This window comes from Polyodon spathula, chromosome 13, assembly GCF_017654505.1.
Source record: "Polyodon spathula isolate WHYD16114869_AA chromosome 13, ASM1765450v1, whole genome shotgun sequence".
Lineage (NCBI taxonomy): Eukaryota > Metazoa > Chordata > Actinopteri > Acipenseriformes > Polyodontidae > Polyodon > Polyodon spathula.
In genome coordinates, this window is record NC_054546.1 from 33,161,192 (window position 1) to 33,182,534 (window position 21,343).

Genomic DNA, 21,343 nt, shown 5'->3' on the forward strand with positions numbered 1-21,343 from the left:
AAGATGTCGTTTGTGAACCTGAAAAACTAAATAAAAAGAAAATTGCCATAAAGTCCTATGCAAAATCCATAGGCACTTTTATACTGATGCACAATAATTTATCTTCTATTCATTATATTCATATGAAATACTGCTAATTATTTTGTTGCAGATCAAAAAATACAAATTAAAAAATTAAATATCGTTGGGGATCTTGACATATCAACTACGGTGACGGCCTGACTTTTTTTGTACATATTATTAATAAGACTTGCCAGGACTCTGAAACGGTTTGTTTATGTGTTACATGTGTGCGATAGTAACCGTTTGATTTGCTTCAATAACAAAATACATATTTGAAGTTAATCTGAATGTTTAAAAACAATTTACACTTTAGGCGTTTCACTACTCACGCTCCCAAGCAGGTTCGTTATGGTGTGACCGATATGCGCATGCGCGTGAGAGTGTCGCAAACAAGCAAGTCGGGAATATTGATATAGAGGTTTACGATTACATTATGTTTGAAAATTAAATTTAAAAATAATATTTTTTTGAACATTTCAATTAACTTCAACAAAAAAAAATACATTAGTTTGCATGAATGACTTAATCTGACTTTCAACAACTATAGTTTTGTATTAAATGCATGGACTTTTAATAATAGAATGATAATAATACGATTACGAGGTCTCACAGTCAGGATGGTAAGACAGATTGCAGGCATTTTTATTAAAGCCTAAAAACGACACCAATTCTGATGTGCGATCAACACGTGTTAAACACGTGTTGCGATTGAATCACAAATGTTTGTGCTGTTCTATTTGTGCATTTTGGAAAGCGCTGTGCCGTTTTGTTATACCTTAAACTGCCATTGAAGTTAAACTAAAAGACTGAGATGTAACTATGAAAGTAACACTCATGGGGCGTTGGCACGTATTTAGAATGAATTACCAAGTATCATATATCAAAGATCTCTAGCAATATCCCAAACGTGGTATGTTGTATGTTATCGTTTTCACATTACACTGCATGGAATCCCTAGTCCCATCAAAAAATGAAAATATGTAACCCGACGATTTATTATCCCGTTATTTTTTTTTTTTTAATAAAAGCCCAAGTATCTGTGTGCTCTATACAGTATTTATTTGTTCTCTTGTTCGTTGTTTTTAAATTTGTGAGAATTGTAATCCCTTACTCGATTTGATTGTATTATTACTAAATCTTTCAATAAAAACAACCAAACAACCACGTCGAATAGCGTGTCATCGACCGCACATTGCTAGTGAACAGGTTATTGAAACAGCACGTCTTGTCATTTGCAGCTACACAGTTACTTCTTGTAAGATGCACAGGCTTGTTATTGCAGGAATTTCAAAGTGAAACCGCTGACGGTTTCAAATAAATTACTCTCTTACTCACGTGTGTGTTGTTTCCAACGCTGTCTTGTTTGTTTTTTGTCACATCCTTGGTTTTAGGCTCATGCCTCGCTGTTCTTGAATACTCATATGCAACATGCCTATTCAAAACACTTTACCTCAACGATAATCAGCCTCACCTTCAGCACATAAGTGGGTATAGCAGCTGATAAAATGTTTAAGTTGATTCTGGTGTGCTGTGGAATTAAATGCAGCCTCTTATTTATAATTTAAATCTAATTACTTTTCTAATAACAGTCGTAAATTATAAGAGGTTTTTGATAATACTCAACATTTGTTCGACGCATTTACTTTATTTCCAAGCAATACCGAAAACGCTTTGTTCATAAACCGTTAGAGTGGAGTATGCTGTCGGCTGCACCTAAATGATAAAGCTTGTCTTTGCATTGGAAACTAGAAAAGCCATCAATATTGACCATGATGATAGCATATCATTGTGAATTGGATATGTAAAGGTCTTGTACACAGATTAGTTCAAATGTATTCACATTCCGCACCAAACATTGAAGTATGACACTGACTTTGCAAATAATTACTTTGCTTGGGGCCTGTATTAACATGATATTCTTCATCTCAGTTACGATGTACGTGCAACACCGTCAATAGCTTACAATGCATTCATTTAAAAAATCCATAATATAAAACAGTTTCGTTTAATATTATAGGTACCTTTTCTTTTACTACCAGGTACAAGTTCAGTTTTGTTACTTTTTCACTTGTGTGCTCAGCTCACGCTTCAAATTAACGTCACAACACTGACTTGAGTACCTTTGATATTTTCTTAATTCTTTACTATGACTGTCGGTAAAGATAACAGCGCTAACGAGATATTGGATGTTTTGTTGGTGCCTAACTGAAGATATGGCGTGGGCACTGTAGAGAAACAAAAATAAAATACTTTAGAACACGGTCTTGGGGTTCTGCCAAATACCCCTGCTGTACCTCTTTTTTGAAAAATACGTTTTAAGTTTCCGAAATGTAGGCTAGTAATCAGAGGTGACCACACAAATCTCTAAAGGTTTTTTTTTGTTTTGTTTTGTTTTTAAGATTTAAGTTTTGCCTATAGATAAAATGTCCAATGGAAGTTATTCCACATTTCATTAACTTGTCTACTGCCATATTCAAATTCTGTGCAGGTCACCTGCTTCATTTTAATACCGTTTACCTACTTTTCACACAGATGTTTATGTGAGCACCCTCTGTAAACAACATCACATTTTAATATCAATAATCTCCTAATGCTAAACACTACACTGAAGCCTGAAGTTGTTTAAAGATGAAACTCACATTACAAAATGGACGCAAAAAAGGAAACATTACCTTAAATGAACAAAAGTCAGCCTGCCAGTTCATTTCTGTATCTACAGCCAATGGTATTTCCATTAAAGATGAAACATCTTCCATAGTGAATATTTAATTTGCAGCCATCGCTTAAAGGCAACATCTCATAGGCCTTTGTCCAAGTGACTCACTGACTCCTATTCATAAGTTAGCATTACCTACACTATTTCATAGAACACATATGCAAAACAATTTTTGATTTAACAAATCATTTTATTTTTTGTTGTTACATTACTTTTATGTTTTGATCTTAACACACAGGAACAGGAACTGATGTAGACTAACGTCCATATTGAGACCACCAAACTAATTTCTCATGTGACTTGAGGATTGAAACCTAGGTCTCCAGAGGTGACAGGTAGAAGATAATACTGAATTAGCCCACTAAGCCACCTAGCTCAACTCAAGATTGCACTATATAAATAATGCAGGCTCTACAACAAAACAAGAGAAGTATGTAATCAGATACAGATAATACACAATGTACACATCTCCCTCTCTCCAGTATAAATGAATGTACAGCATAAACCATGAATGTAATAAGTCATTTGTAGCCTTTGTTTTTTAAATGTTAAAACTCTCTTTCACTAAGTTTGTAGCTTATTAAAAATAAACATTTTTTTTAAATTAATTAAAAAGAAAAAGACAGTGAAAATATTAAAGAATTAACAGTTTGTCAGCTAGGATAAAACAAATTGAAACGTCTGTGTAAAGAATTTGTCCCTTACATTAGACTAATAATATACATGCCATCCCTGACACTACTGTAATATATAAAAGCTGCATCTCACTGTTGCAAGCCTGTTTCAGTCACAATGGGCAAGACAGCAGATCTGGCCGACTGTGACAAGACTGATTAAGTACAGCTTTGATTGCTTTTGTATCCCAGACTGCAAATAGTATGGATGTTTCACATGTACCAGTTATAGATTTGTACCAGAGTAATAGATTTAGTGACTGTAATCATGAAGGAATGCTAACCTTTGAGGACAACTGAAACACCTTGTAAGCACAAATGAATGCTGTCCGTGGAGGCTATTATCCAACCTCTATATTTATCAGTACACATGGTCACAATTTAACTGTTCTGTATTCAAACTAATTCGACTTAAACATAAATCGCTGTTAGATTAAAGGCACCAAAGCAATATATGAAATCTAATATAATCTTAAAGCTTACTGTTATCTTTAATAACAGGGTTGTCTGAAACTTTACTAATTGGGTTCCGATGCTTGTATCTGGGTTTGATATTCACATTGACAGTGGCTCCATACAAGCTGTGAAACTCTATTCGATGAAGTGCTGCAGCTGGCCGTTCTTCCAAAGACTTTTCTGTGGTCCTGTTAACTTGGTTCTCACCCGTCCGGTCTGGGTTGTCTGGATACAACTCATCCCCTGAAAAGACAAAAGGGCGACAGGTTCGTTAACTGAAACCAACTACAGCTCTGGCCTAGGGCCGGATTAACGCATAGGCAAACTAGGCATGTGCCTAAGGCCCAAACTTATATACAAATTTGCGCCTAAATTGGAAAACGCTTCACTCACCGACATTCGAACCGAGGCATGCGTCTCAAAATCAAATTGTTCTGACAGGTGTTACACAGATTTCTGCACTCTATAGAATTCCGTATGCCCACCTGATTCTCTGCCTGTGCAGATACAGTTTTTCAAAGATCACTGGACGCATGATATTTCTGACCCTGTGTTCTCAATACTGTAAACAAGACAAAACATTCTGTAGCAAAATAAAACAGCACATAACACTTGATTAAAGTAACCTTACAAAACATAATTATTCTTTTAAAACACATTAAAACATTTTTACATGTAAATACTGTTCAGAAACATAAAAGCGTTCATGTCCAACGATTCGACAAAAATGCAGCTGTGTCAGCCTAGAATCAAGAGTATCTTACTCAAGAGTAAGATCTGAGATGCTACAAATGACTAGAATTATACAACCAGTTTATCTGTGGATGGGTAAGAGACGTGCATCATAAACAACCTTTATGTCATTAAAACTTTTACCGGTGTGTTTTTTTTAGTTTATCTCATTTGTCATACCATGATACATTTGCAAATAAATTAGAAAGACCAAAACACTAATGTGGCGAACTTGGTTACCACATGCAGGCGCATTACACAGTGCGAGGCAATCCACACACAGGCGGAGGGCAGGCACGAACGCGGGGCCTCTCACACTGAAGCATAGCGCCGATACCGCTGTACAAAAGAGCAGGCTCCTTTGTAAGGAGCGTATATCGGGCTTACGTCTTTGCATGCAATTACGTCACCTGCCAGCCCTGCTGCTGCCTTCTCCCATGCACGCTACAGTATAATAAAACAAATAGCACGTTTACAAATGTTTCTTTTTCCTTTTGACCTTTTGCCAAGACATGAATTTCCAATAAAAATAAATATTATATATATATATATTAAATATAGCAATTCTCTTTTCTAATCCTCTTTGCGATAACACTGCATTCTGCGTGTTTCAAAATCAAACAATTATTAATATACTGAGGTATTTATACCTGAAACGCATAAGAAACACCAACCTTCCTATAATATTTCTATTGACATACATAACTTAAAAGATTTCCACTATCTTATTAGAAATGTACGGTTTAGTACTGATTTGTACATTCTAATTTGTCCACAGCATTTTAATAATGCTGAGGACAACGAACATATCCACGTGATGTAAACAATCCAAGTGAGGAGACTGCAGTCACGTGACCCCACCAGGCTACATACTGGCAGTCAAAACAACCATGGCAGCTAATACAAAAATGGTATTCCACAGCAAAATGTAATGTATTTGCAACCACAGAGCATACTTCTTGCCTTCATACTTCGGTACATGTTACCAATTAAGAAAATATACGTTTTGAATAGTTTGTTACAAAATACAGTACTAAATATAATAATGCACACAATGGAACTAAACCCTGCAATACCAACAGCAAAACCTGTCCCCATATCTCTACGCAGAATACCATCCTCACAGCACAAGGGGAACTGGAGATAAAAGGATCATTTACCTGCAGATCCAAAAATGTAATCTACATGATTAAATGTAGCAAATGCTCTGATGGGACTTGCATAGGAGAAACCAAACAACATCTTCGGATAAGGATGAATCTACACAGACACACCAATTTATAGTACTTGTTTATATACACTGCGTAAATGTGTACATATGTGTGTTTATATGTGTATGTATATGTATAATTTATTATTTGTTATAATTACTATTTATTTTACTATATATATATATATATATATATATATATATATATATATATATATATATATATATATATATATAAGTATATATAAGGTACTTCCATGATTTCATATGATTTATATATAAAATAATGTAGGGGGCAAATATACATATAAGAGAATTTTACTTACACGTTCAGTCATAAATAATGTAGCATTCTGTTAACAGTAAAGGCATATTTTATGTAAGGACTGAGAATCATCAACCCACTTAACTGTGTTAAACTGTATTACAGTATACCGCAGTTCTGATAGGAAGGCTGACTGAGAAATACGTCCAGGTTTAGTCTATGGAAAAGGTGGCAACCCTAGGTGGAGCGGTAGTTATATAGTGTATAGTGTATAGAGGTGTGTGTGCGTGTGTGTGTGTGTGGCTTCTTCTTCAGGGGTAGGGGGCCCGCAAGTGTATGCTTGCCTAAGGCCCAGTGATGGGTTAATCCGGCCATGCTCTGGTCAAAAGTTTTGCTTCACCAAGTAGAATTCACTAATTTTGCTTTATAAAAAGACATGAAACCTGCTGAATAACGTTACGTTAACATATTGAATTATATAATGCTTTGTAGTTTTCCCAGTAGACTTTTGTGATATAATTTTGCAGTTGCTTTGATTACATGATATTAAATAAAATATCTAAATTATGTTCATATAGAGGGTTTTTTTTTTGTATTTTTTTTTTAAATTATGTCTCACTCCTAAAATTCTAGATGATGCAAAACCTTTGGCCAGAGCTGTACAGCAACCAAATAACAAAACCTGAAAGATCACAGACGGAAAAGGACGGCAAAATAGAAAGACTTTGAGCCAATTTGATCTATGTGGTATTTCTTACTGATGTAGTTCTTACATTCACTAAGGATAGTGTGTTGTTGGGGGGGACAGGTTAATTGTAACACTCTGGTGTATCAGCTGTGCTTGTAAAGAAGACAGGTTTGAGAGCTCTATTAAAGCCACATGGGGTGCTTTAAACTTGTTTTTAAAAAGCAAGCAATATATAAAGTGAATCTAAACATTAATTAAGATACTTGTAATATTTCATACCAATATCAAGTTGGTTACTTCACAAACCCCTATTGAAAATATTTTAATTATAAATGTTTCTTGAAAAATGTTAACAGATCTCCTATTTCCATTTTACCACTGTATGGTTCTAAGGCAAAACTATATATAAAAACACAGTACCAGGAGCTGTGTCCGATACAAGCCAATATCCTCTCCACGGGGAGTCACGGCAGCTTTCTGGCTGCTCTGACCTTGAGTGGGTAAGAAATCAGCTTGCTTACACAGCACCCACACCATATGTATTTTATAATACACCAATCAAGAATTAAAAATATAGCTAATTTTAATATGAACATTTCCAGTTGATACAAAGACATTTTAGCATCAATATCAGGGTCGGCTAATCTTATTAAAATAAATAAATAAATAAATAAATAAATAATAATAATAATAATAAAATAATAATAATAATAATAATAATCAGTTACTAGACCAACTAAAAAAGGTCAGTAGTGGTATATGTTGAATGTGTTACCCACTGTCCAATGATAGATAGAAAGTCTACCTGGTAGCAGTGAGATGTAACCATCAGACGACTCTAGGTAGACTGGCTGCCACGGTTCACACCCTTCTAATGCACGCTCTCTGGAGAAATGATTCAGATCGTGCAGCAAAGGGAAGTGGCACATCCTGCTCAGCTCATAGAACTGGGGTGGTGCGATCCATATCTCCTGGGACTCGTAGCTCTGCAGGATCTCTGACGGAGTCAACCACTGCAAAGATAGAAACAAGCATTACAAACAAGTACAGCTATGGCCAAATCAATTCTATTGGGTGATTTTGCATCACCTTGTAGAATTCACTAATTTTGCTTCATAAAGTCAAATGAAACCTGCTGAATAATGTTAGGTTAACATACTGAATTACATACTGCTTTGTAGTTTTCCATATGCTTAACGAAAAACAGAACATTTTCGAAAATCAAACCTGAAATACTGTTATGGTTTATATTATATATATATATATAGATATATAAATTCTTGTTGTTTCTTGTAAATTGCTTTGTGATGGTGGTCCTCAATGAAAGCCGCTATAGAAAAATAAACATTGTTTGATTGATGTCTCAATCCTAAAATTCTAGGTGCTACAAAACGTTTGATCATAGCTGTGCACTATGTTTATTTTTATTTTAAAAAAATGTAATTAAATAGAACACATTGTACTTAACATTCATTTGAGGTAGTGCCAGTTAATTTCTGCGATTGGAGTTGATGTTATGGAAAGCACCGTCATGTGACCTTTGCTGTAAATAGCCCAGACCAGATTAAATTCTTCACTGCTGGTGCGAAGTGGCAGTGCGGCTATAGTCATGGACCGCTCACGGTCCCCCATACTTACTTTGTTGGGCAGAAAGAGTTCCTTACCACTTATAATTCTACTGGTGCTACCCCTTCTGCTTCACTGAAACTGGGGCAGGTGAATTAAACTGCGTCTTAATGTGCACCTGAACCTATAAGTGCATCACAGCGTTTCGCACATGTATATTAGGTGCATGTGTTAAACAACAAGGCAGCAACTGTAAAACATGGCCAGTGAAAACTGTACTGGAGCCCATTAAGGGTAAGAATTTGGATTTAAAAACCCAAACAGATTTTATTTAACCCAATATACTGTCTTTATTTTTCAAAGACATTTTGACAAGTTACATAGGTGTTCTATCACAAATAAACAACCCCTTGCAAATATAAACCAAAGATAAGTGGCTCTTATGAACAAGTTGTTTTCTTCTGTGTTAGAACAGGCAGTGGAGATCACATAGTGATTTGTGCCAACATGTTACAATCAAAGTTTCCTCATGAAGGAACAGCTCCATTGATTTATAAGTCTAATGTTGCACGAAAGGTTAATATCATATGCAATAACAGACCATAATTCATAACTAATATTCATGGTAAGCAATGTAGACCTACATTGCACTATGTGTTTAATTCTGAGCCTGCGAAAGCTTGTCTGGATAGTTTAAACCAGTTCTATGCAACGGGAGTCGTATATGTTACCATAAACACCAGGCTCAAATCGTATGCAGTTGTCACCATTATTATATGCGCTTGTCAAAATGAATTCCTAGGTCGTTTTTAACGAGACACTAGTAGATTAACTCATCACCTTAAAATGTACAATTTCCTTTTCATCTTGCATGGTTTGAGGGACCTCTTGCAAACAGCAAATGAAAAAGGCAGTATCGTACCTCCGTTTTTCACCATACACACCGGTTGGGGTGATCCAGTTGCCCCACTCGTGCATTGCCCAGATGTTGGGCATGCAGTCTAGTTCTTTACACATGTCGATGAAATTTACCGGATTTTTCAGCACCAATGACCTCCATTTACTTAGCTCGTGTTTATCATACTTATGAATTATCGGAGCTAATGTTGGTGGCTGAGGCTGCGTTTCACCCGCTTTCTGTGGAACAACCAACAGGATCCCGGATTCCTCGAAGGTTTCCCTAACAGCACAAATCCGAAACGCTACTTCTCCGGGTATAGGAGAGCCCAGCTTTGCTCTATCGGTTGCAAATATGGGTGGTCTAGTTTCGTGCGGCTGTTTAACAACCCCCAAACCAAAATGCGACGAGTGGCGAAACGACTTAAAAACTTCAAGCCAGTCGCTAGAAAAATCTGAAGAATCAACTAATCCACCCGGGAAGACATATGCATTGGGCATAAATCCACTCTTCCCACTTCGCTTTAAAAGCAGCACTTCATAATCGAATTCTGACCTATGTGGCCGCGTTTGTTTTGAACTGTTTTCTACACCGAGTCCAAATGGCGCTTTGTCTTTCAAATCGTTCACGACAGGTCTTCGTCTCGTCCCCGCTGCTAAAATGACTGTCGCAGCTTCTTTCAAGTGCTTTAACGCTGTATTCATTGTAAGCTATGCTCCCTGGTCACATCAGCGTGTATTTACACAATTGCAAGCTGTTTAGGGATAACACGAGAATGTCAAGGACAGAAGGAACAGAAAACAACACATCAGCGAATAATTGATTTAAAGGTTACCAACACCGCCGCCTATCTGTGTGGATGTATAACAGAAAGTAAAAACTGGGAGTCATTGCTAAAACAGGACATACTTTCCTGGTACTGTATGTAAAATTAAGGACAGCGCAGGATTTTTTTAAGTGCGAGCTTATACAGAGAATTGTGAGGGTCTGGAACCAACTCCCCAGTAATGTTGTTGAAGCTGACACCCTGGGATCCTTGATGAGATTCTGGGATCAATAAGCTACTAACAACCAAACGAGCAAGATGGGCCGAATGGCCTCCTCTCGCTTTCTTATGTTCTTATGTTACTGTTACACACACACACACACACACACACACCATATCAAACAATTATTATAGGACAGTAACAGCACAACTTCAAATGGCTCCTGCATACATTGGAACACAAAACAAATTACTTTGAAAGGAATTTCCTAATAAATTGAAAAAGTACATTTATGGAACAATGTTGATTAAAGTTTACAAAATGCTTCCAATGTATCCAATAATTATATTTTATATAATCATGTTTATAGTTATTGGGCCTTTTTTTTTTTGTTTGTTTGCAAGTAAACTTTTAAAATACCATAGTACAGTTATTACAATTACTGTGAAAAGGGTCAAAGCACATGGAAAAAACAATTGTCCTGTACATATTTCTAATAGTCATTTAACCTTATAAGACACAATTATTCTTAATAGTTTTTCAGCGCATGTAGTTTTACCAATGTGTACAGTTTATATAACAAGAAAATGTATTTTTGAAAGAAGTTAATAAAGAGAGGTATATCAGAGCTTGCATGTATAGATATACATTTTTTCTCATCTCACTAAAGCATTAATTAGGAAAGGCAATTCTCCATCCTTTACATTAACACGAAACATATCCCTATAAGCAGGGACTGTGCCAATAATAACAATTCATCGAAAGCTTTCCGGAAACATCTTGTACAAGAACATGAAAACAATAAATGCTTAGTTGCTTCTGTGTCCCTGTTTACAGAGTGTACAGATTTGAATCAATATTAAATCTCAAGCTCAAGAATTCACCGGATGGATAAATAGCACTGAGAAATAGGGTATAGGGTAGGATAGGTAACATGTTTTTTTTATTATTATTTTTAATTCTAAAGTAAAAGAATAGACAGCCCTCCTTTAATCATAGACACCAGAGGATTGGCGTCAAACGTGGCAGCATATTGCCTTGGAGTAAAAGGATAATTATACTTCCTAAAAAAATCTTTGTAATCTAATATATTAACTTGCCATTTTCAAATATCCTATTGCTCAATGTTTTCGAGATGAGCTTACACTGAAATTGTTATTCACCTTCTCTGGGGTGCATAATGAGATTTTAGTCATTCATATTGTATAATAGCTGGGGTTTATGGTTATGCATCTAAATTATTCACACAAACTCCCTTATAAATGACTATCTGTTATTCCTGATTGTAGTGTTGAAAATTTAAATGGATTATTTGAAAAATAAAAGTATGATGGTGGCTTTTTTATGTTTGCCTTTCATTGCTCCCTTGCTCCATATTTTATTAAATCAAATCTATATTTTCAAATGAAATTTAAAAAAACCTTTTATTTAAAAGCTAATGCATATCTATTGACTGTTATTAACAGTATCCCTCTGAAAATCTGTCTTTTCAATTGCTTCAAAATAAAACTCTATATGTTCATTACTGTGTGTCCCCTCATTATTTAAAAAGCTAGTCACTAGGTCTGTAAGAATCAGAACCAATTCAATATATTACAGACAGCATTCTCTGTGAAATGTGTTCTTTTTGATAGAGCAATTAAATATTCAGAAATAAGAAACTATATAAGATAAATGGTTTAAAAAAAAAAAAAAAAGTGGCTTATGCCCATTGGTGTACAGGTTGATCACATCAACCAGTTAGCCTAATTTAAATATCAAAGGAACTTGTGCAAACTGTTCTATTGTGTTGTTGGGTTATGTCACTAGGGAACTAACCTGGGACCTTGCAGAGACCCTCATTAATCAAGGATTTGTAATGTTAAGACATGTATAGTAAAGGGTGGTGAGTGGCGGGACTACAGAGGTGATAGCTGTGCCTGCAGCATGCTGCCCAGGGAGAGTGCAGGACTCTGGCACTGGGTGTTGTTTTAAGCCTGTTTAGGAGTTACTGGGAAGAAAAGGCACTGGTACTAGTGTTGAATTGGCATCCCGCGCAATGAATTGAATAAAAAGTCAAGAGCTGGGTTTGAACCTCAAACCACAACGGATCAAAGACAAACATTTTACCATTTAACTAAAGAACAAGCTCTGTAGTCAAGAGATAGGTATGTGCCTTATGCTGATGTCAGTATTATTAATTTATCAACCATTTGCAGGAGATCTATTACACAGGACTGAGCTGCATTTGCTGGATCCTTTGTGTTAACCATTAGGTGCCCTGGCAGCTGTAAACACTGAAATACTACAATATAGTGACTGCAGATTGAGCCCGGTCTTGTTCAGAAAATTATCTGCTGTAGAAAAAGAGCTGGGCTTTACTAGAAAAGCAGGCAGACTTTATATCAGTCAACTGAGTTAATTACAACAATACAAATATAGTATATACATTGTACTTGCAACAAATGTCCAACAGGGGTCGTGTCTTCACCCATTGCCACTGTAGGGGACTGCTGGAAAATCTCATCTCAACAGTAATAGAAACAGAGAATGGCGCATGGTTTCTGAACTCATCTTGCATGCATAGGTGCACTCCCTTTGATGATAGGGTTGGCAAACCAACCTATGGAAAACCAGCTGCGTTTATGCACGTGGCTGTATCTGTGGAGAAACAAGAAGCTTTCTCCTTTTGAGAGCACATTATTCAAAGCTGCAATATATTTAATGAGGAAAAATAATCATAGGTGGATTACACAGCTCTGCAGAATCCAGTGTTTCAGCACTTCCAATTGATTAATGTCTGGAAATAGAAAAGCTAGGTGAAATACTTCAAACAACGCACTCTGAATGATTGCAAAATAAAACTATGAGAGTGTGTGTGTGTGTGTGTGTGTGTGTGTGTGTGTGTGCATGTGCGTGTGCGTGTGTGTATGAAACGATTATGTTAAAATGCTATCACACTTTATCTGATAGTACCATAATCACTTCTCCCTGAAGAGCATGCTGCAGTGGAAATGTCAGCCACGAGGTCAAGTTTACTGATTCCTTCCTGCGTGCATGTTTCTGAAATAGAAGTGAAAGGTTGTCTGCGGGTGTTCAAGGGATTTATCATTTACGCCTTCACAAGTTACGCCTTCACAAGATTTAATTTCTTGCTTGTTTAAAGAGATCGCAGCTGACAAAACAATTCCATACATACTTACCCATCTTGAACTTCCATTCGCTACCTAGGTCTCCAGTGTGCAGTTTTGAAAGAAACACATGTTATTGCACACCAGTATTTTTATTTTAAAACATGAAGTCTGGTACAGTTCTGCATGTTTGAGACCTACTTAATACACAGTGGATACGATAAGCAAGTTTCACTGTTTTTTTTTTATTTTTATTTTTCAGAAGGAACTTTTAAAATGCTGCACTAGAAAAGGCCATTTTCAATGAGGTGAATTGAACAAAGACACATTGAGAGCTGGAAATAAATGCAATGATGTTGTTGCTCCTGACCAATCAGATCCTTTGCATATTTATGAACCCAAACACATTTAAGGATGTGCCCTAAATTAAACAGCCTTGAAAAAGGACAAGCTTAATTCTGTTGAAAGCGGCTGTGTTGAAAAAACGTAATGTCATGAACCCAACGAAGGAAAGTTTATTGTGTGAGATTTACAACATCATATAAATAACTCTAAAAGCTCTAAAACCACGAATGAGGACGAGCCTGTCATGTTGCTGTGTGTCTGGTTCGAATCATGTTCACGTTGTTAGGGTCTGAGTTTTTGATCTTTGATGGAGGCCCAGAGGTAGTGCTGCATTGTCCTTTGCTCGCTTGTGGGTTAGGGAGGAAAATTAGCTGGGAGTAGTCCACCTCTGTCTCTATGCGCTACCGGCGTTGAGATAGCCAACAAGTTTAACATCAAATATTAACCCTTTTAGGGATAGGCTGTGCATTACATGGAGGTTCACTGCATTGTACAAAAGAACTGTTTTGCACCAGAAAGTGAAAGGAAATACCTAACTAATTAAGCAGAAAAAACACAAGGTGCGCTCACACGCAGGAGAATCTCTCATGATGTAGACAGACACCATGACATTTTTTAAGACTGGTTGCCATTATTGTTCAAACTTACTTTCAGTAATATACAGGGATTACCCGTCATGTTAAGTGGTATTATAAATGTTTTAAGCGGCACTAACCACTCAACGGCCCGAATCTATTTTGAAAGAATGCATGCTGTGCCTAACAGCAGTAAAAACAGTCAATGAATTCACTGTACTGATGCTAATGTTAGAATTTAAGCAGCTGCTAGTTTTGCAAGAAATTGAATGAACTGGCTTATGGATGTGCATTGCATGATTCTTGAAACATATAGCTTATTGAGCTCCACGATATGCCTTTATTGATTTAAAGGTGAATTGTCTGTTTATGGGTTTAAAAAGACTGCAATGACAAACTGTTGGTAGAAGATACAGTTAAAATTCAACAAAACTATTAACTGCTATCTCAGTTATCTTAGTTAATGTATTCCACGTGATGTCCCCTGCGAAGTGCCCCACCCAGCCCATTTCAGACGGATACTGATATACCGTTGTGTGTGCTGATGCGTAAGGGAGGCTGCTTTGGAACAGATACTGCACAAATCCTTTATAACGGTTCTTGTCTCTTTAATTCCACTTTCACATACAGTCATGTATCAATCTGCCAAACAGAAGCTCCTCCAGCCAACCCCCCCCCATCACATAATCGCATTACGTGACAAAGCATATAAAGGATCGCAATCCAACTTTAAACTTGCTTTTTATGTAGTGGCTTCTGGGTTAGGGGTCATAATCGTACCAGAACTGTATGACAAGATTTCTGTCTCTTTTTTTTCTTTCTTCAATATAACCAATACAATTGGTTTGAATCCCTTTGTAAAATGTCTGTATCCACAATCTGTCTTCAAATTGTAGAGGAGGTGGACTGTTTGAGCTTCCAAATGAATACGATTGCAGCTGGACCAAAAGCTCACCTGCCAAAACCCTGTCAATTGGAGAGCACTGATTGACGTAATGAGACTGTAAGGTGTTTAAATTAGGGATATCCCTTCAGGGAAGTTAGGTTGCTCTAGTCATCAGCTCTAAGCAGTTATTTGGAATCACCCGGTAAGAGCGTATTCTATGTTAAATGTAGAGGAGACCGCAGGGACTGCCTTTGTCACTTGTTAGTGTCGGGATAGTGAGCCAGGTCAGTAATGCTAAGAGAAGCAACTTCCATCTGTCCTCTACTGGTTCCCATAGCTAAAATACAGCATAGGTGCAGCAAGAGTGAATTTAATGTAAGTTGTTACAATGGAGCTCAACCCCTTCCCGCATTATTAAACCTCATGTAACATTGCCATCCAGAAACAATGGAACAAACAGCAATCGTTGTTGTAAATTATGAACTCAGATATAAAACATTATAATGCCAACAGCTTTGGTCATCCAACTAAGATGCACAGCATTATGAAACAAATGTGAGCAAAAAAAAAGTGCGCAATTATGTTTCAAAGAGTTACTGCGTTTAGAAAATTTTCGATTTTACAAACACTTTTACCAATAATATTTCGTACAAAACTGACAGGCAGCACACTTCCACACACCGCAGAGTACAATACTGTCAAAAACGTAAATAATGTTCTTAGCAAGTTTCCTCAAAATTGGATAAGCTATTTTGTATATATAATGTAAACGCGTGGGATTGCGCATCCACTGCTTCCCAATTCCCTGGTAAATGCATTTCCAGGAGGCAGTTACACACTGCCCTATAGTGACGTAAACAGTAGGGGGTTCTAATACTATCAACGATTAAAAACATTATTAGCTATCTTAGTTTCTCCGCTGAGTAACTTTTATCTTTTCAATTTGAAATACATTTGAAGATATTCTACAGTCGGACGGCAAGACAAATAAACACATGTCTATGTTTCTTTGTCTTATCCATTTATTAATGACATATAAATATTATTAGATATGCTTTATACAGTACAGACTAAAACACATTAAAGAGACACATTCGAGCTATTAGAAATATATTACTGCTATAATAGGTTATTTATATTTGTCGCTATTTAAAAGATGTACTGTCAACTTGCAATAATTTGCCAAAAGTAACACTTCTTAATGCAGTTCTAATGCAGTTTGTATGACATAAAATAAAAAACGAACTAAACCCCAGTATGTTATCATTTAAAACATAGTTTATTATCATAAATACGGCACTGTATATAGTCCTACACTATTTAAAAACAGGAATATATATATTTAAAAAATGTTCATACAACTCTTTTCGTTAATGGCCACATTCAATGTAATATTCCCATATAAATACATGACTTTATTCATTCGTAAACAATGTAGAAGGAATATTAAGTCATTCTCGAGTGTGTGTCATATGCTCCTGCTACTGATCGAAACAGTGGAACGATTTAAATGGCATTTCCATGCTAAGCCTGTTACTAAGAAAAGCACACTGAAACAGTGCGGTGTAATATCCAGTACTGATTACATTAGAAAACATCTATTTATGTGAATGAGAATGATTTAGTAGAGAGAAACGTCACCCAGGTATAATACATAAGCCAAGGTCTAATCCCTGGTGATAATACTAGGATACTAGGATAGGTTATAAAAAAACGAATGTTAGTGCATATCAGCTATTTGCTTGAATCAGGTCTCGTGAACAGTTAGCAACAATAATATTATTTCTAATATGTATTTCACTTGCAAGTCGCCTTGGATAAAGGCGTCTGTCAAATAATATAAATAATAATAAATAATTAGAAAACACTTGAGCAGTTTCAGCGGTGTTATCAATTGTCTTCAATATATTTCACTTATATATTGCACGATTTTATTGATTATCCACCCTGTATCCGTTTGCTAACCATTTGTTATAGTAAAAAGGGAACACAACTATTCGGACAGATTGGCAGCACATCGCATCTGCTTACAATTTCACTTAAGCCACAGTTACCTGGTCATACTTCTCAAATAAGAGCATCAGTCATCCACCTAAAATGTATCAAATAGAAGGGATTGTGGAGTTCTATGTGTAGCAACTGGAATCAAGTCTTGGAGGTGAAAGCACTGGATACATTTTAAACACGACCGAGGTTCACGAGTACTTCATTAAAAAAAAAAATTCAAGACAGTTTTATAACTAATACAGCTAAAATAACTGCAATAAGTAAAAAAGCACAGCCTATCACCCCAGCCAAAACTTTGGTCGGGTCACAAGCCGATTTGGTTTCCTCGTTGACAGAAATCATACCGACAGAAGAAGCTCCCACACTTATGGTCGACTTCAACTCTGCACCGGGGTCTTGTTTAGCCTCAACTGTCCAGCTTGCAACGTTAACCTTCATTTGCATTTCCATCATCATTTCTCCGACCTGGTTAATCTCGTTTTCCAACTCTTTTAAATCGGCCACATCGAAATTATTGTCCGCCTCGTATTTTATATTTTGGGCACTCACAGCCCGCGCAGCCACCGCAGAGGTCCCGCCGCTCATCCCAGACTGGATCAGGTACCTTTTGGGAACATTTAACGGGAACTCCTGGCCAATTTCCAAAGCTTTTTTCATATCGACCTCTAGAAATTCCACGCATGTGGAAAATATGACCCATAGCCTCTCGTACTCGGCTCTGTCTTCTTTGCTAATCGTTTTGTCTCGTAATAAGGTAGTCAGCTTGTTTCTGTTGGCTACCGCGAGTTCCTGAGCCTTTTTCCTCGTTTTCTTCAGTTCTTCCCTTAAATTCTGTGAATCGGAGGTTCCTCCAACGGTGGCGACCAAGTGCCTGTAACAGGCGGTCACTTTGTTCAATGCATCCAGCAGTGTCTTGCACTCCTCCTTTCCCATGGCTGTGCTGCTATTGTTGTATCCTTGTTTTTTTCTGACAGGTGTGTCTTACAATCAGGACTGACGAACGGGATTTGAAGATGATTACTATAGTTGTTTTTCACCTCTGTTACACCTTACATATATCCAACCGTCTCAACGCTACAAGTTCCATGGCATTGTCATCCATATTTTCGAGTCTGTGAAAAAGGGTGGGATTTGCATGGGTTTAAATATTCGCTGTGGTACAAGCCCGGACAAGTAAACTACATTTGATCTGACCAATACTATGCAGCCATGGTGTTTGTTTGAAAACCCATGATGCATTTCAAATTTGATTTCATAAAAGCAACATTTTTCAGCAAATAATAAAGTCCCACGTCTGGTGCAAAACTACGTTACTGAGATGCGAATGCAGCACGAGTCATTTAAAAATCCTTACACTTGATATATTGCACTGTATACATAGTAATGCACAACACAAGACATCAGCTCTGCTTTCAGCACCACCATCTGGGAGCTGTCCAACCCAAGAAAGCGCTGGTCTGGGTTTATATAGCGCCGAGCGCCTGGGTTAGTCACATGGGTAAAGAACAGGAAGGAGCCTTTCGACACAGACGGCGAGTTCGCTTTGATGGTATTAGAGCCTAAGCTTCAACACGATTGGTTAACTGGGGACCTTTCCGCGCCAGTCTGGAGGTGTTTGGTTAGATCTGTCATTCACTCAAAACACAATCCCCGCCCTTGGCCAAACCAGGCTAGGCGGACCGGTAGTGCTGACTGTGAAATCGATCGAGTGTTTACAGACTGGTGGAGTTTTGCGAAGAAGTTGGCAATGTTTTCCTGAGGTTCTTAAACTGGTACGTATGGCTTTGTTACATTATAAACATCAGAGGGAAACTCTGACTGAAGGTCAGTATTATTTTTCAATTGCAGTTAAACTGTCACTTTAATGAATCAGACGGCGAGATGAACTGTATGGCGCTGTAACTGCCAGGATGGCAAACCGTAATCCATACATTGCTGTCTGTGTTGACCTACATATTTTTACATATTTATATTTCTGCTTTTGCATGTCTGTTTTGGGATTCAATATTCATGTTTTTCTCTTCGAATTGAAAAAAAAAAAAAAAATCCCTCAAATAACAAATAAGTTACAATATTATGACTGCCGAGCAATTTCACTACCGTAAAATTAAGTTGCAGTTGTTTTATTTTCTGACAACGTCGCTGTTGTAGTCAAAATATTAATAATAGCTTAACTTTTTTATTGAAACGTTAGACTAAAGAAACAGTCTGGTTGCAAAATTCTCCCTGTATTGCAATAGTAAGTACAATGGTGTCTAGTCTGAATATCTCCAACCCGCACCAAACTTTGAGAACTTTCTGTAGCTGAGAAACAGCCGTGGCCCTATGACTGTGTCCTTCGTTGTTCACATGACCGACACACCAGTGTGTTATATAAATCCATTTATGTTTTGCGAATCTGTCCCATTTCATTATATGAAAAGGAACCAGCTTCTCAATGTTCATAATAAAAGGGTCTGCTTTCATGTGTCCAGGTAGTCTATTTTTGTTTTTGTTTCATTTAAAAACAAAACAAAAAATCAGAATATTTTATTATCGGCAAGTAACGCCGCTACAACCGGCTATTAATTTGAATATTATTATTATTGATATAATGTCATTAGAACTCTCCACAGCTAAATCTTGTTAACTCGAGTCACGGCTGTGTGTGAACACACAGTGCCGCCATGGGCTTATGGACTCTGACTAATACGATTATGTACACAACATTAGAAACCTAAATCATAATATCATTTTTGCCGTTGGTGGCTTGAGTTGCAGTCCAGTACCATTCGAGAAACAAAATGCACCTCTGTGAACACGTGATTCATTTTGCTTGGTTTCTGGTATGGTGTCGTCCTGCGCAGATCAAAGCAAAGACAGTATTCAGTGTGTATGGAAACTATTCTAACCCTTCACCTGCTTCTGTGTTTAGTTTCACTATTTCATGGTATCATTGTCTTTGTAATAGGCCTATTCTGAAGTACATAAACTTTACAAAAACGAATCCTTTCATTTTGCACTCTAGTCGATACTATTGTGGAACCAATATGTCTCACTCTACTAAGTAACAGGGATTTAAAAAAATAAATTAAGTTTAAAAAACAAAAAAATGACAGAGCGTATTTGCAATAATCTCTGGGATTCATACAACGGAATTGTACAGTGTTCTAATGCCCTGCCTGTTTGTTCTCCATCTGCCTGTACTTTCAGTAGGTCAGTGTAAAGGCATTTCTCAGTTGTTCTATTTGTAACCTTTCCATGTAATATTTTATGCTTTGACAAACACAAAACATGCATAACAAATGCATTTCATGCAGTGTTTGGCACAATTCTTTTAAGTACTGTACTTGTAGGTGTGACAGGCAGCCATACTCAATGCAGTGCACTATTGTGATGTAATTTGTGCTGAAGTTTGGTGCTAAAGAAGCCCCTTGCCAAGTTTTGTCACAAATGGACAAGTGGTTTTATGGATTCATGCTAAACTCTGTGTCGTGGATAAATACATGTGAATATCTCTGACAATGGTGAAAGGTGGGGTGCAAAAAAAGTAATTGTTGAGTGCAGCTAAACTTTCTATACATGTACTGAAAATTTAATTCACAATCGTTGCTATAAAGTGTGTGTGTGTGTGTGTGTGTGTTGGGGGGGGGGGTACGGAAGGCAGATTTGTGGTTTAAGGTCAAAAACCTTCGAGACCTCTTCCCGGAAGAGCGCACGTGCGTGACGTCACACCAGGACATTCACTGCTGTAAACAAATGAAGTGGATGGAGGACAGAAGTGAAAGCGATGTTACCGGATCGGATGTTTTAGCATCTTAAATCAAACAGATCAGAAATGTTGGTCTTGTGTTTAACAATTAAAAAAAAAAAAAAAAAAAAAAAAAAAAGCTTGTTTACATTTGCACTTATTCTGTCTCTTCGGTGGTTTGTTGTAGTCTGATGGTAGAGTAACACATGACAGGTTTTTTTTTTTTTTTTTTTTTGGTTTCAGTCAGGTTTTTTAATTTGAATTTGTTTCTTGGCAGTATTTTCACGCCTGCTTTTAGTGAAAAGCTTGGCCAAGCACCCTAATTCAGACGGTGAATTTATTTTGAAGGAAATCGCTTGATTGTTGCATATATGCTTCCCTGCGGTAGCAAGTTACTGGAATTTAGATATCAGTCAAACTAAAGGTTAAATTATCG

The 21,343-nt window shown here is 36.9% G+C and overlaps 3 protein-coding genes across 6 annotated transcripts in view; 1 reads left to right on the top strand and 2 right to left on the bottom strand.

The window, feature by feature from the left end:
* Positions 1–2,968: 2,968 nt before the first annotated feature.
* On the bottom strand, positions 2,969–10,067 carry nudt19 (nudix (nucleoside diphosphate linked moiety X)-type motif 19). The gene is made up of 3 exons (XM_041267485.1): positions 9,211–10,067; positions 7,610–7,817; positions 2,969–4,152 (listed from the first exon to the last, which is right to left on the bottom strand). Exons 1-3 carry the CDS (start codon positions 9,970–9,972, stop codon positions 3,926–3,928), a joined length of 1,197 nt encoding a protein of 398 aa, XP_041123419.1. The 5' UTR covers positions 9,973–10,067; the 3' UTR covers positions 2,969–3,925.
* Positions 10,068–14,985: 4,918 nt separating this feature from the next.
* Positions 14,986–18,567, bottom strand: LOC121326169 (regulator of G-protein signaling 9-binding protein-like). Its single transcript, XM_041269353.1, has one exon. It carries the CDS (start codon positions 18,108–18,110, stop codon positions 17,394–17,396), a length of 717 nt encoding a protein of 238 aa, XP_041125287.1. The 5' UTR covers positions 18,111–18,567; the 3' UTR covers positions 14,986–17,393.
* A 276-nt stretch (positions 18,568–18,843) lies between these two features.
* The window catches only part of ankrd27 (ankyrin repeat domain 27 (VPS9 domain)), a 46,371-nt gene continuing 43,871 nt past the window's right edge, over positions 18,844–21,343 (top strand). For all 4 annotated transcript variants that reach the window (XM_041268235.1, XM_041268237.1, XM_041268236.1 and 1 more), the window contains exon 1: positions 18,844–18,949. The gene's annotated coding sequence lies outside the window, so the exon portion shown is untranslated. The remainder of the gene's footprint in view (positions 18,950–21,343) is intronic.

Excerpts from the sequence above, each read along its gene's own strand:
- nudt19 (XM_041267485.1), bottom strand. The coding sequence starts at position 9,972 with ATGAATACAGCGTTAAAGCACTTGAAAGAAGCTGCGACAGTCATTTTA. Across the intron at positions 7,818-9,210 it reads AGGAAATTGTACATTTTAAG|TGGTTGACTCCGTCAGAGAT; the intron begins GTGATGAGTTAA and ends CTATCTTTGCAG. Across the intron at positions 4,153-7,609 it reads TTACATCTCACTGCTACCAG|GGGATGAGTTGTATCCAGAC; the intron begins GTAGACTTTCTA and ends TTGTCTTTTCAG.
- LOC121326169 (XM_041269353.1), bottom strand. The coding sequence starts at position 18,110 with ATGGGAAAGGAGGAGTGCAAGACACTGCTGGATGCATTGAACAAAGTG.